At 31.9% G+C, this 12,341-nt stretch overlaps 1 protein-coding gene across 9 annotated transcripts in view; it reads right to left on the bottom strand.

Annotated features, from left to right (window-relative positions):
- CDK14 (cyclin dependent kinase 14) overlaps positions 1 to 12,341 on the bottom strand; it is a 673,115-nt gene that overhangs the window by 226,711 nt on the left and 434,063 nt on the right. For all 9 annotated transcript variants that reach the window (XR_004229802.1, XM_031939988.1, XM_031939989.1 and 6 more), the window contains one exon: positions 148 to 241. Coding sequence is in view for 8 of the 9 variants with exons in the window: in XM_031939988.1 (XP_031795848.1) it covers positions 148 to 241 (94 nt within the window). In the remaining variant the exon portion in view is untranslated. The remainder of the gene's footprint in view (positions 1 to 147; positions 242 to 12,341) is intronic.

The following is a 12,341-nucleotide window of genomic DNA, read 5'->3' as shown; positions in this document are numbered from 1 at the left end:
TTTAGCCTTGATTGTGTTACCAATATTTGACATAATAAATGAACTTTTTTTCAAACAGTTTTTATCTATCACTGTATCAATTAGCAAAATGAAAAATAAAAAAAAAATAGGAGCTCATTCTCTAGAAACAATATTTGAAGAACTTACCAGAAATATTCGTTCAAGTTGATCCTGAATGTCTTTCATTCCTGGAAAAGCAGCAACTCCTTGAATCATTTCAACAAAGATACAGCCAACTCCCCTACAGAGGGAAATATATAGATATAAATGTCAGGAAGTCCTATTTACAATGTAAATTTTGGAAATAGATTGCAAAGTCCCAATGGTGTTCGAAATTATTTTTTTAAAATAATTATTGTATGATTGATCTAAATGATTCATTTCTTTTTCATAAGGTTATAAATTGAGAAACATCAGAATATACATCATGAGTCCATTGAATTCAGCTGAACCATGATACAAGAATTTCCAGAAGCTCTCACCTACTTAAATTGGGCAAAGGTAATCAGATTATCCCTAATGGAGTTTCTCATGACATTGTGTCTTAAAAGGGTGCTTAAGGATATATTATTATAGTTTCAAAAATTATGCTCAAAGCACTTATTCAAAAAGTGATTTAAAGCACAAGAAAAAAAAAGAATGAAACAAAAACTTATTAGATATATACACATTTCTGTAGGAATCTTTTTAACAAAGAAAACTGATTTACTTTCAAAGAGCAAGCCAACAAACAGCTCAATCCATAATAGGAGGAAGCACTGTTTTATGATTTCTCCTCAGCTTTCTATCTTCCATTAATCTTATTGCCATGTTCTCTCTTGATGCATTTATATTAAGTTGTTTGACCAGCTAAAGTAGTTCATTGAAAAAGAATTCACCCACTTAGGCATTGTAATTATAATATATAATCTTATTCCAGTAAATGCTTGCTTTATCTCTCTTGCTTCTGATAAGAATCTGAAAAATTATACCATTATTGCCCATTTATCCTAAATTTCTTAAGCATGAGAACTGATTATAACAATTCATTATAAAGCTATCATTGAAGTTCCTGACATCATTTTATGAAAAGTCTTTCATCATGAATTTGGATCTCTAATAAACTGTTCTTATCACTGTATTTTATACTTAGATCACAAAGTAGATTTTTGTTGAATAAACAAATTAATAAGATACCTTCTGAATGCAAATTTCCCAAAGATATTAAGTTACTCAGAAGCTGACAAATAGCCATTCACTAATTGGTATTCAGAACCTAATTCCCCCTCATCCATAGATTCCAAGATTCCAGTTCTAGGGATTTTGCAAGTTAAATTTCTCTCTAAATTATAAAGGAACCAATGCATTTACTTAATTTTTTTGCCTATTTTATTATTATTTGTTCTATTTTTATAATAATAGCTTTTTGTTTCTCAAAATATATGCAAAGATAGTTTTCACCATTCACCCCTGCAAAACCTTGTGTCCCAATGAATTTACTTTTAATTGTCAACCAGAGGAGACAACAAAAGCATTTAATTAAATGTCAATGCAATGAAATTAGCATTAGAACCCTGTCCACAAAAACCTGAAGCTCCTTCTCTAACAAATATCTATTTTTCAAAGAGAAGAGTGGATTTGCTTAGAAATAGTATGTAGAGCATCTATCTATGAGAAATTTGTGTGGTCAGAGTGTGTATGAAGGAGCACACACACAAGGAACTGGTCTGATTAGCTTAAGCCCTGATGGAAAAGTCCCATGACTCAATCACCTGTCAGCTATCTTTCCCAGTGCACCTCCACCTTGGAGGGAAGGCTTTGGATGTTTTAATCTTTTATTGGTGGCTTAATGCTAAATAAGACTTTTCTCTAAAGACAGAAACTCTTCACAATCAACATATTCTTTGCTAATAACTTTGAAACTCATCTTCTCATTCAAGATGTATCAGGGACTAACAGAAATTAAACTCAGGCTGGCTCTGAATTTTCTCAGTATTCTTGATTTCATTAAACTATTCTGGCTCTTGATTCTTCTGCTGCCTCTATTGCCTCATTCGAGTATCTTAATTAATTGTCACCTAACTTAAAGCAAAACTTTTTTTTAAATTGACTTTGTTTTTAGGTTTCTTTGGGGGGGGGAAATAGAAACCTGGATTACAAATTATTGAGCTGAAAGTGGAAGACCATAGATGTGTCTACTTGTTTCATAACTCTTTATGCCAGATGGTGCTCTATATTTAGACAAAAATATTTTTCACAGGATTATTTTGAACTCTTATATCCTGATTTATAAAAAAAAATAAATAAATATAAATATCTGAACATAAAAAAGTTTACTTTAATTCAAAGGTTTCATCATACAACCTTCCACCTTCAACCAATCAAGTATCTCCAGAATTTACTTTCCCAAAAAGAAGAAAAGCTGAGTGAACCAATGGGGCAGAACTGGTTTTTTTTTTTAAACTTCCTTCCATCATGTCCCTCTGTTCTATGCAAATAGAAATGGCTATGCTAGTTTACGTTTCTAAAATTTTTTTTAGAATTTTCTAAGTAACCATATGATATTTGATGGATGACTAGATGATTTGAATGTTCTGTTCACAGGGAACCATTAAACAGATACGAATACAAAAAGGCCCTCATTACTTCTATTTCCAGAGTGATGAAATGATAGAGAAAGGGAAAGAAATTTTTGAGAATCAGACAAATCTTAGATCATTTATGTCCATTAATTCCTAAAAATCACTCTTAACATCCAACGATCACACAAGCTAAAAAGGACTACTCTGGTTAATAGGCTGCATCCATATCTCATGAAATGGTGCAGTTCATAGTACTCAATCCAGAGGAAAAAAGGCATGAATTCAAATCTTCTAACATCCACTTGCTATGTGACACTGGACAAGACACTTAATCTGTGTGTCAAGTTTCCTCATCTGCAGATTAAGCATAATAATAGTTCCTAGCACACAGGGCTGTTTTAAGGAGCAAATGAGATAATATTTTGTAAAATACTTTATAAACATTACTGTGCTTTATAAATGTTAGTTACTATATTATTATTAATGACATCTCAATAAATGAGACCAGAAGACATAAATACAAAATAGGTAAACTAAAGAATGGCTCAAGAATTCTCCTTGGAGAGATGAGTTTGTAGAGTTCATTTTCATCTTATGCCCAAAGGCAAGAAAAAACCTAATTTCATGGAGTATTAAGTCATGTGATTTTGTAATACTTCACAATCAAATTAACAAACAGGAAGATAACTGCAGTTAGTATTCTGACATATACAGAAGATAAAGATATGATAGTTGGAAAAAATCTTCATATGGTCATCCAAACTAAGACATTATATACAATGACACTTGATTTCACTGAAAAGATAAATGAAAACAAGAACAGCAAAAAATATTGAAAAATATATTCAGATGAAAAAAGGAAAGAAGGTAATCATCCATACATAATCAATAAGGCCTTGGACAAGGAGATTATTAACATCACAAGAAAAAAATTAAATCGACTAAATCTTACACTCATAATAACAATATGATAATAGTAATCATTTTAGCAATCATACTATATTTAAATGCAAGGAAGATACTAAAAACTTTACACTATTATTTCATTTAATCATATGTAAGATCTCTTACAAATATGTGAAGAATCTGTGATTCCCATCAATGTGGGATATAAATTCCATGAGGAATGGTAATAAAAAATCATGACATACCCTTTGATCTAGCAGTGTCATTACTGGGTTTATATCCCAAAAAAAGATCATAAGAAAGAGAAAAGGACCCACACATGCAAAATTGTCTGTGGCAGCCCTTTTTGTAATGGCTGGGAAGTGGAAGCTGAGTGGATGCCCGGGGAATGGCTGAATAAATTATGGTATATGAATATTATGGAATATTATTGTTCTATAAGAAACAATCAGCAGAATGATTTCAGAGAGGCCTAGAGAGACTTACAGGAACTGATGCTGAGTGAAATGAGCAGAACCAGGAGATCATTGTACATGGCAATAAGAAGATTATGTGATGATCAACTGTGATGGACTTGGATCTTCTCAGAAATGTGGCGATTCAAGACACATCACTTGGGATGGAAAATGTTACTTACATCTGAACTAATGTGACCAAATGCTGGTCAAAACATACTATTTTCACTTTTTAAAAATTTGGTTTGCTTTTTCTTTCTCATGGTTTTTTCCCCTTCTGATTTTACTTCCACAACATGACAAATATGGAAATATGTTTTAAAATGATTATACTATATATCAGATTGCTTGGTGTATTGAGGAGGGAGGGATAAAAATGGAACTCGAAATCTTACAAAAATGAATGTTGAAAACTATTTTTACATATAATTAGAAAAATAAAATACAATTGAGGAGGAAAAACCAAACTTTATGACATTTGGCAAATCTTGGGCAATTGACTAAGACACAGATGTTCCTAAGTGATTTGCTCAGGGAAAACAGTAGTTGTCATAGACACTGGAACCCAGTTGATTTTTCCCTCTGAGAACTATATAGCATATAGTTCACATTTCAGCAAAAAAAATTTAATGTCCAGAGAACAACTAGTTGTTGAAATACTGAGCGTTTTTTCCTGTCTTTTTTTTTTCAATAATGAGCTAACTTTGCATGCCTTTCAGATGGGTCAAAATCAGTTCCAAAATAAAAGAATAAAAATGAAATATTATACAATTACAGCAACTTTTAGCCTCTTCCCTCCCTCAACAAATCCTCCAAGCATGAGATAATGGTGTATTTATCACTAGTGTTGTGGTGACTCAAGTACTTTATTTTTTTTAATGTATTTATTTAAAACTTAAATGCAAAATAAGAAAAAATAAAATAGAAAAAGAAAGACAAGAAAAAGAAAAAAAAGCATGGCCATATACCCAGTACAGTATCAGGAAAGATTCAAAATATGTAACAATAAATTTCTATTTCAAGAAAGCATATATAACAATAGAAGACATCGTATTCACACTGTTTACAAGTTTTCCTTTGTTCTCTGCTGTGCATGTTTTACTTTTTTCTCTTTAACCCCTTTTTCCTTTCCCATCTCCCCCAAACAGGCTACAATAGAAGCATGAATATATTCATGTATACATATACATAAAATCTTAATATGGATGATGTTATGTAGATTTTTCTCTTGATTATTTTTTAACTGTATCTGAGATCAATTATTATTATCCTTAATTTTTTCTAATAATTCCACTCCTGATCAGTTACTGTGTTTTATATATCTCTTATTTTCTATCTCTGCTAATCTTCTATCTATTAACTTGCCCAGCTATTACTTAATTCCCCCTACTGCCCCTCTCCATCACCAATGGATCCCTCCCTTATCTTTTCCCCTTATTATTTCTCTCCCACTTTATCCCACTCCCCTTAATCAAAATACCTTTCTGTATCTCACTTTATCCTTACCCTTTCCCCGCCATGTCCTTTACAAACTTTAAAGTTCTATAAAAAGATTATAGAAGAAACTTGTCTGAAGTAAAGTGAGAGCATTGTATACAGTAATAGTAATACTGTGTGATGATTAACTAAGAACAGCTTAGTTATTCTCAGCAATGTAATGGTTCAAGACAATTCCAAAAGACTTATGATGAAAATTTCTGTCAACCTCCAGAGAAAGAACTAATGGCATCTGAATACAGATTGAAGCATACTTTTAAAAAAATTATTTCTCTTGGTTTTAGTCTGTGTTCTCTTTTGCAACATGGCAACATGTTTCCAGGAGTGCACATGCATAATCTATATCAAGATATTTGCTTTCTCAAGTAAGTGAAGACAGGAGTGAGTTTGCAGCCCAAGAATTTAAAAAAATGAATGTTGAATATTGGTTTTACATGTATTTGAGAAAAATAAGATAAAAACATTCTTTAAAAAAAAGAAAAGAAGGGAAGATTTCTGAAGAACTAAAATGGTCTTAGAGAGCACTTTTATGAGTAACATCATCAACAAAATGACCAAATAAATATCAATGTCTAGTGGCTCATGTTTTTTTTTTTTTCATCATTCAAAGGCTTTTAGGGAACTGTTTAGTCACACTTGGAGAATAGCTTTAATAAAAACATGAAAAGTGAACAAGCTGGTTTTTGAAATAACTTTTTATCAGACCACATCTTCCCAGCCCCAGGACTGACTAAGAGGTAGAAGGAATACAAGATACTATCAAAGAAAATATATTAAAACTATATTAACACACATTTTTAGCATCAAGTCTGCCAGAAACAATTTTATTTAGTTCTAATATTAATCTAATATCCCAAGAAGTTATAGTATAAATAAAGCCATTCAAATCTGTATACTGCCAATGCCCTCTGATCTGACTGTGCCCCCAAGATAATAATACATTAAAAAAATACAACTGTGATTAATAGTCAAGAAAGATGCATGACTAAGTCATCAACTCATACCCTCCTAGAATAAAAAGGGTAGCTTTTTCCTTCTAAGGATATCTTTTCCCTCCGAAAGAGTGAGGAAGCAATGGTGTGAAAGAAGAGTTAAGTTTTGTTATTAACTTTAGAAACACCATCCTAATTGCCCAAAGAAAAGCCTATTTATTTTACAACCATTAGCTACCTTTACAAGGGTCTTTCCCCCTGGAATCTAGAGAAAGCTTAAGAGAAAAACAATCTTTTAAAAAATATTCCAGTTTTACTAAGGAAAAAATGTTTTAAATATTCTTCCATTATTCTATTTGTTTTAAATCTATTTGATCATAACAATAATAGATGAGTTTAAACATCCTGTTCCAAATGTCATATATATATATATATATATATATATATATATAGAGAGAGAGAGAGAGAGAGAGAGAGAGAGAGAGAGAGATACACATATAGTTTATATAAACACAAACATATATAGTCATATATATGTATATATATAAAACTATATAAGATTCTAGAACAGATTGTAGATGTGGAGATGGCTTTGTTTAATGATCAGCTTAGAAATAATATCAAGTAAAATATAAAACAGTCAAACATATGCTTACCTACATTATCTACCAGTTTCATGGAGGACGCATGGAAGGGGCGATAGAGGGATGCCTTATTATAATGAGTTGTTCCATAGCCTATTACCAGAATATCCCATCTTAAATGCACTGAGCATTATTAGGCCACCAGAAATTCTAAAGAGTAACATCCAAACTCCTTTGAAAGAAAATTATTTTAACCATCCACACTGGGAGGAAAGGGTCTTACAAAAACAGAAGGTAGGTCGTAACGCAGCTACAGGCTATATTTTGCCCACTTCAGAATAGAACACGGTACATAATTGAATGGGAAACACCCTAAATTAATAGAGGATTGTATAAAGGCATCTACATAGAGTGATCTTGAAAATCAGAAAGACCTGAATTTAAATACTTTCTCCAACACTTACATGTTATATAAGTGGAAAAGTCACTTAAACTTCTCTCAATCTGTTTCCTCATATGTAAAATGGTTATAATCATAGTACCTAATTCAGAAGACTTATTAAGAAGACTAAAATGGAATAAGATGAAAAGTATTTTGCAAACTTGAATTAAGATATATTTACATATGTGTATATATTACATATATACATATACTTTTATATATATATATATATATATGTATATTTGTCCCACACCAGTTCCACAGATGAACAATTGGCTGAGTATGGGATTGAAAAAGAGGAAGAATTGAAGTTGGATCTTATTTTTTAAATTGTGTTGCCTTCCCAATGAATCAATTATGGTGTCTCAAATGCCTAAGCTTTTAATACAATATGCTCTCTATGTTATTTTATTATATGTCTGTGATTCATGGAACATTACAATTTCCAAATAATTGAAATTTTCATTACCAGAAAGACAATGAAGAGTTTAAAAGGGATTCATATCACATTATAAGCAAGAAATTACAATAGCAAAAAAATCTTAAAACGTATCATTAAAGAAAATTTATCAATAAAGATAGAGAAATAAAGGGACTGACCACAAAGTAAAAATGTGAGACAACCCTTGTGCTTCAGTGAAATCTTTATGCTGTCAAGAGAAAGAAAGTAAAGAAATCTTTTAAGGCACTTGACCTGTAGATAAACATTTAGGAGGACACAGATGTGTCACACGGTTCAGTAAGTATGAATGGGTTGGGATCTGCATCTCTGGAGGTAATGTCCACACAGACAAGCTGATAGATTCATTTCATTATTTGTGCACAAATTTTGTGAGGTTATGAAATTATTCATGAATATGCAAACAAACTAAATGGCAATGAGAAGACATATGGTATGAGTAAGTAGGCTGCAGCAGTCAGTCAGTGAACAATAAATTAGACATGGCAAAATAGAGACAGGACCCAGATGTAAAAAAATCTTATCATGAACAAATTAGAGGAATGAGGAAGAGATTTTTTTTTCAGATCCATTGGCAAGTGTTCACTCCCAAAGAAAGGAGAAAAATCATTAAAAATGAACAATTTTTATTACATCAAGTTAAGTTATATTTGCACAAATAAACACAATATAACTAAGATTATAAGAGAGTTAAAATTGGCACAAAAAAAAATCTTTGCAGGGAATTCCTCTGATAAAATGCTCATTTCCCAGAAATGTAAGAAAATATTTAAATTTGTAAGAATAAAGGGTCATTATCCAAATAACAAATGGTCTAAGGGTATGAATAGTCATTTCTCAAGGAAAGAAATCCAAATTACTTGCGACCATATGAAAAACATGCTCAAAATCACTAATGATTAGAGAAATGCAAATTAAAATAACTGAGGTTCCAAACTCTTATGTGCCCTACTGGTAAAGTTGATAGAAATGGATGGATAAGAAGGAAGAAAAGAAAAGGAGGAAGGAAAGGAGGAAGGAAAAGAGGAAGAGAAAGGAGAAAAGGAAAGGAGGAAGGGAAAAAGGGAGGGAGGGAAGAAAAACAAAGACACTGATGCATTATAGGTGGACCTATTTCCATTCTTGAAAAAAAAAATTACAACTACATCTCCCAACTTTGAATACTTTTTGACTCCAGAATACATCTATTGGGCCTATACCATAAAAAAAAAAAAAAATCAGAGAGAAAGGAAATGGCTTTAATATAACACACACACACACATACACACACACACACACACACACATATTACATATATACATTTCTATAGGAGTTTTTGTGAAGTAGCAAAGAATTGAAGACACTATAAGGGAGTCTCATAAATGGAGAATGGCTGAACAATTCTAGTATGAATAAAATGGAATATTACTGTACTGTGTTCCACTGCAACACATTCAGTTTGTTTGCATATACAAATTGGTTTTCATGAATATATCCAAATGGACCTATCTGGTCATAAGCTTATGGACCCCTTCTCAGAAGAATGTCTTTAAATGCATAAACTAAAACATGAAAGCTTAAAAAGGAAATCAGTTACATGGACATAAAGTAATCAATAAAGAAACAAGTTCATGAATCTTTGTAAAATAATTCCTGTCCTGACCCTCAAAATGAACAAACACAACACATCACAAACAACAGAAATTTAGGAAATTTGGAGGAAAAGAAAAAGGGAGGAAAATTTTCAGTTAAGTTGATCACCAAGTAGTTAAGCTAGTGCTCAGAAAGGAGACATTTCCTGTCACCAGACAGATGCCTGAAGCTTTTCTTACTGGAACCTACCAAAGCAGACACTTTGCTAAGAATAACTACTAAGCACAAAAAGTCCTCTGCACATCACTGTATTATTTAAACAACAAAACACACCATACACCTTCCCCTAACAACCCACAGCTTCCTAAGTCAATTGAGTCACACAAGGTGCAAGTCTTATCTTTAATATTATTCCTAGCTTCTCATAATCACATGTAAAAAAGTTAGGGGGAAAGAGAAGAAAAACAGACAAGATCAGTCACTTTAGACGAATTACATGGCCTTAATGCCCTACAGTTCTCTAATCAGAAAAGCAGGAGATTGGGATCAATTACTGTTTTTTAAACTTTTTTTTTAATGTAGCCCTTAGCAATTATCAAATCACAAGAGTGTTTCCATATATAAGCAGAAAACAAAAGATTTGAACATGCAGCCATAAATCTGTACCATATAGAGCTAGCTGGTTCTGTTCAAAGCTGCACTATCTATCCAACTTCAACAGACTTTCCTTTGCTCTCTTCTCAGGAACTGGAAAAAAATATTTAAAAGATCTTTTTATTTTCTTTTTCCTTTGGTGTCCTACTCCCTCCATTTTGGCCAAATTTATAAATAAATAAAGAAAAGAAAAACCACTAAATAAAAAATTCATATTGCTACCACCCAAAATCCCTACTATGGCCATGTCTGAAAATTTATGATGTGTTCTTCACCATTGAGGTCATCACCTCAATAGGAGCAACATGTTCTAACACAAGTTTTCTGAACTATGGCTGATCACCAAATTGATCACTGTCCTCCAGTCTTTCTTAACTTTATAAATTTACAATATGGTTATTATGCTCCAAGTTCTGCTCACTTTACTCTATAAAAGTTAATTTATCTTCACAGATTTCTCTGAAACTCATCCCATTTATAGAACTCAATAAGATCTTATTATTATATTAATATACCATAACTTGTTCAACCATTCTCTGATATCTACACCCCTAGTTTCTAGTTCTTTGGCTTTGTAAATCTGTACTCTATTTTGCACAAACATTTCCTTTTTTCTTCCTTGAATTTCTTTGGGAGTAACTTTTGAAGTGTCATTCCAAATTGATTTATAAAATGGCTGGGCAATCCAGTGTTATTTTCTATATTCCTTCTAATAATTGTGATTTGGGGGTAGAAGATGAGATTTCAGACTTTTTAAAATTGTACTTTGTTTTTGCCCAATTGCATATAAAAACAATTTAATTTTTTTAGAGTTTTGTATTTCAATTTCTATTCCCTTCTTTCTTCTTCTTCCCCTTTCCTAAGACAGTGAGCAATCTGATATAGCTTATATATGTGCAGTCATGTAAAATATTTCCATATTAATCATCTTGGTGAGAAGAAATAAGTCAAGAAAGAAACACAGAAAGAAAAAGGAAGGAAGGAAAAGATGGGAGAGAGAGATAGAGAGAGAGAGAGAGAGAGAGAGAGAGAGAGAGAAAGAAGGAAGGAAGTTGGGAGGAAACAGAGAGAAAGGCAGAGAGAGAGAGAAGAAAACAGGGAAAGGGAGTTTTGCTTTAGAGGTGAATAACATTTTTCTTCATGAATCCTGTGGGATTGTCTTAGATCATTACATTGTTGAGAATAGCTAAATTATTCACAGTTGTTCATCATACTGTATTCAGTATACAATTCTCTCCTGGTTCTGTTCATTTCATTCTGCATCAGTTCATGTAAGTCTTTCCAGGTTTTTCTGAAATCATCCCACTCATCATTTCTCAAAGCACAACAGGATTTCATTACAACCATACCACAACTTATTGTTAAAACCCAAACTATGGTTTTATTTGTGCAAAACATTTTAAATTAATGTAATCAAAATTATCTATGTAATATTTCGCAATACTTTCTAATTCTTGTTTGGTCCTGAAACTTTCCCTTATCCACAGATTTGATAGATAAACTATTCCTTGCTCCCCTGATTTGCTTATGGTATCACCCATACATCTAAATCATGTACCTACTTTAACCTGGTATACAGTGTGAAATGCTGGTCTATACCTAGTTTTTACCAGACTGTTTTCAAGTTTTCCCAGCAGTTTTTGTCAAAAAGTGAGTTTCTGTCTTAAAAGCTTGGATCGCTGGGTTTATCAAACACTAAATTACTATAGTTAGTTACTACAATGCATTGTGTGCTTAATCTATTGCACTGATCTATTTCTTAGCCTGTGACAGATTTTTTTGATCATTACTACTTAATAATACCAATATGGCTAGGCCACCTTTCTTCACATTTCTTTTACATTGAGTCTCTTCATATTTTTTAACATTTTGTTCTTCCAAATGAATTGTTACTAATTTTCTAGCTCTATGAAATAATTTTTAGTAGTTTGCTATAGTAACAAATAAATAGATCAATTTAGATAGAATTGCCATTTTTATTATATTGACTGGGCTATCCATGAGCAATTAATATTTTTCCAATTGTTCCCATTTATTTGTGTGAAAAGTATTTTGCAGTTGTGTTCACATAGTTCCTGGGTTTGTATTTGTTGCAGGTAGACTTACAAGTATTTTATTTTGCTAACAGGTATTTTAAATAGAATTTCTTTATTATCAGCAGCTTGACTTTCACAGTAATATATAGAAGTGCTGATGATTTATAAGAGTTTATTTTATATCCTGCAACTTTGCTAAAATTCTTAATCATTTAATCTAGGGTCACCTTTGTTTCATCCAT

The sequence above is a fragment of the Sarcophilus harrisii genome, chromosome 5 (assembly GCF_902635505.1).
Source record: "Sarcophilus harrisii chromosome 5, mSarHar1.11, whole genome shotgun sequence".
Taxonomy (NCBI): Eukaryota; Metazoa; Chordata; class Mammalia; order Dasyuromorphia; family Dasyuridae; genus Sarcophilus; species Sarcophilus harrisii.
Note: the sequence above shows the minus strand (reverse complement) of the source record. Positions and strands in the feature narration are given on the sequence as shown.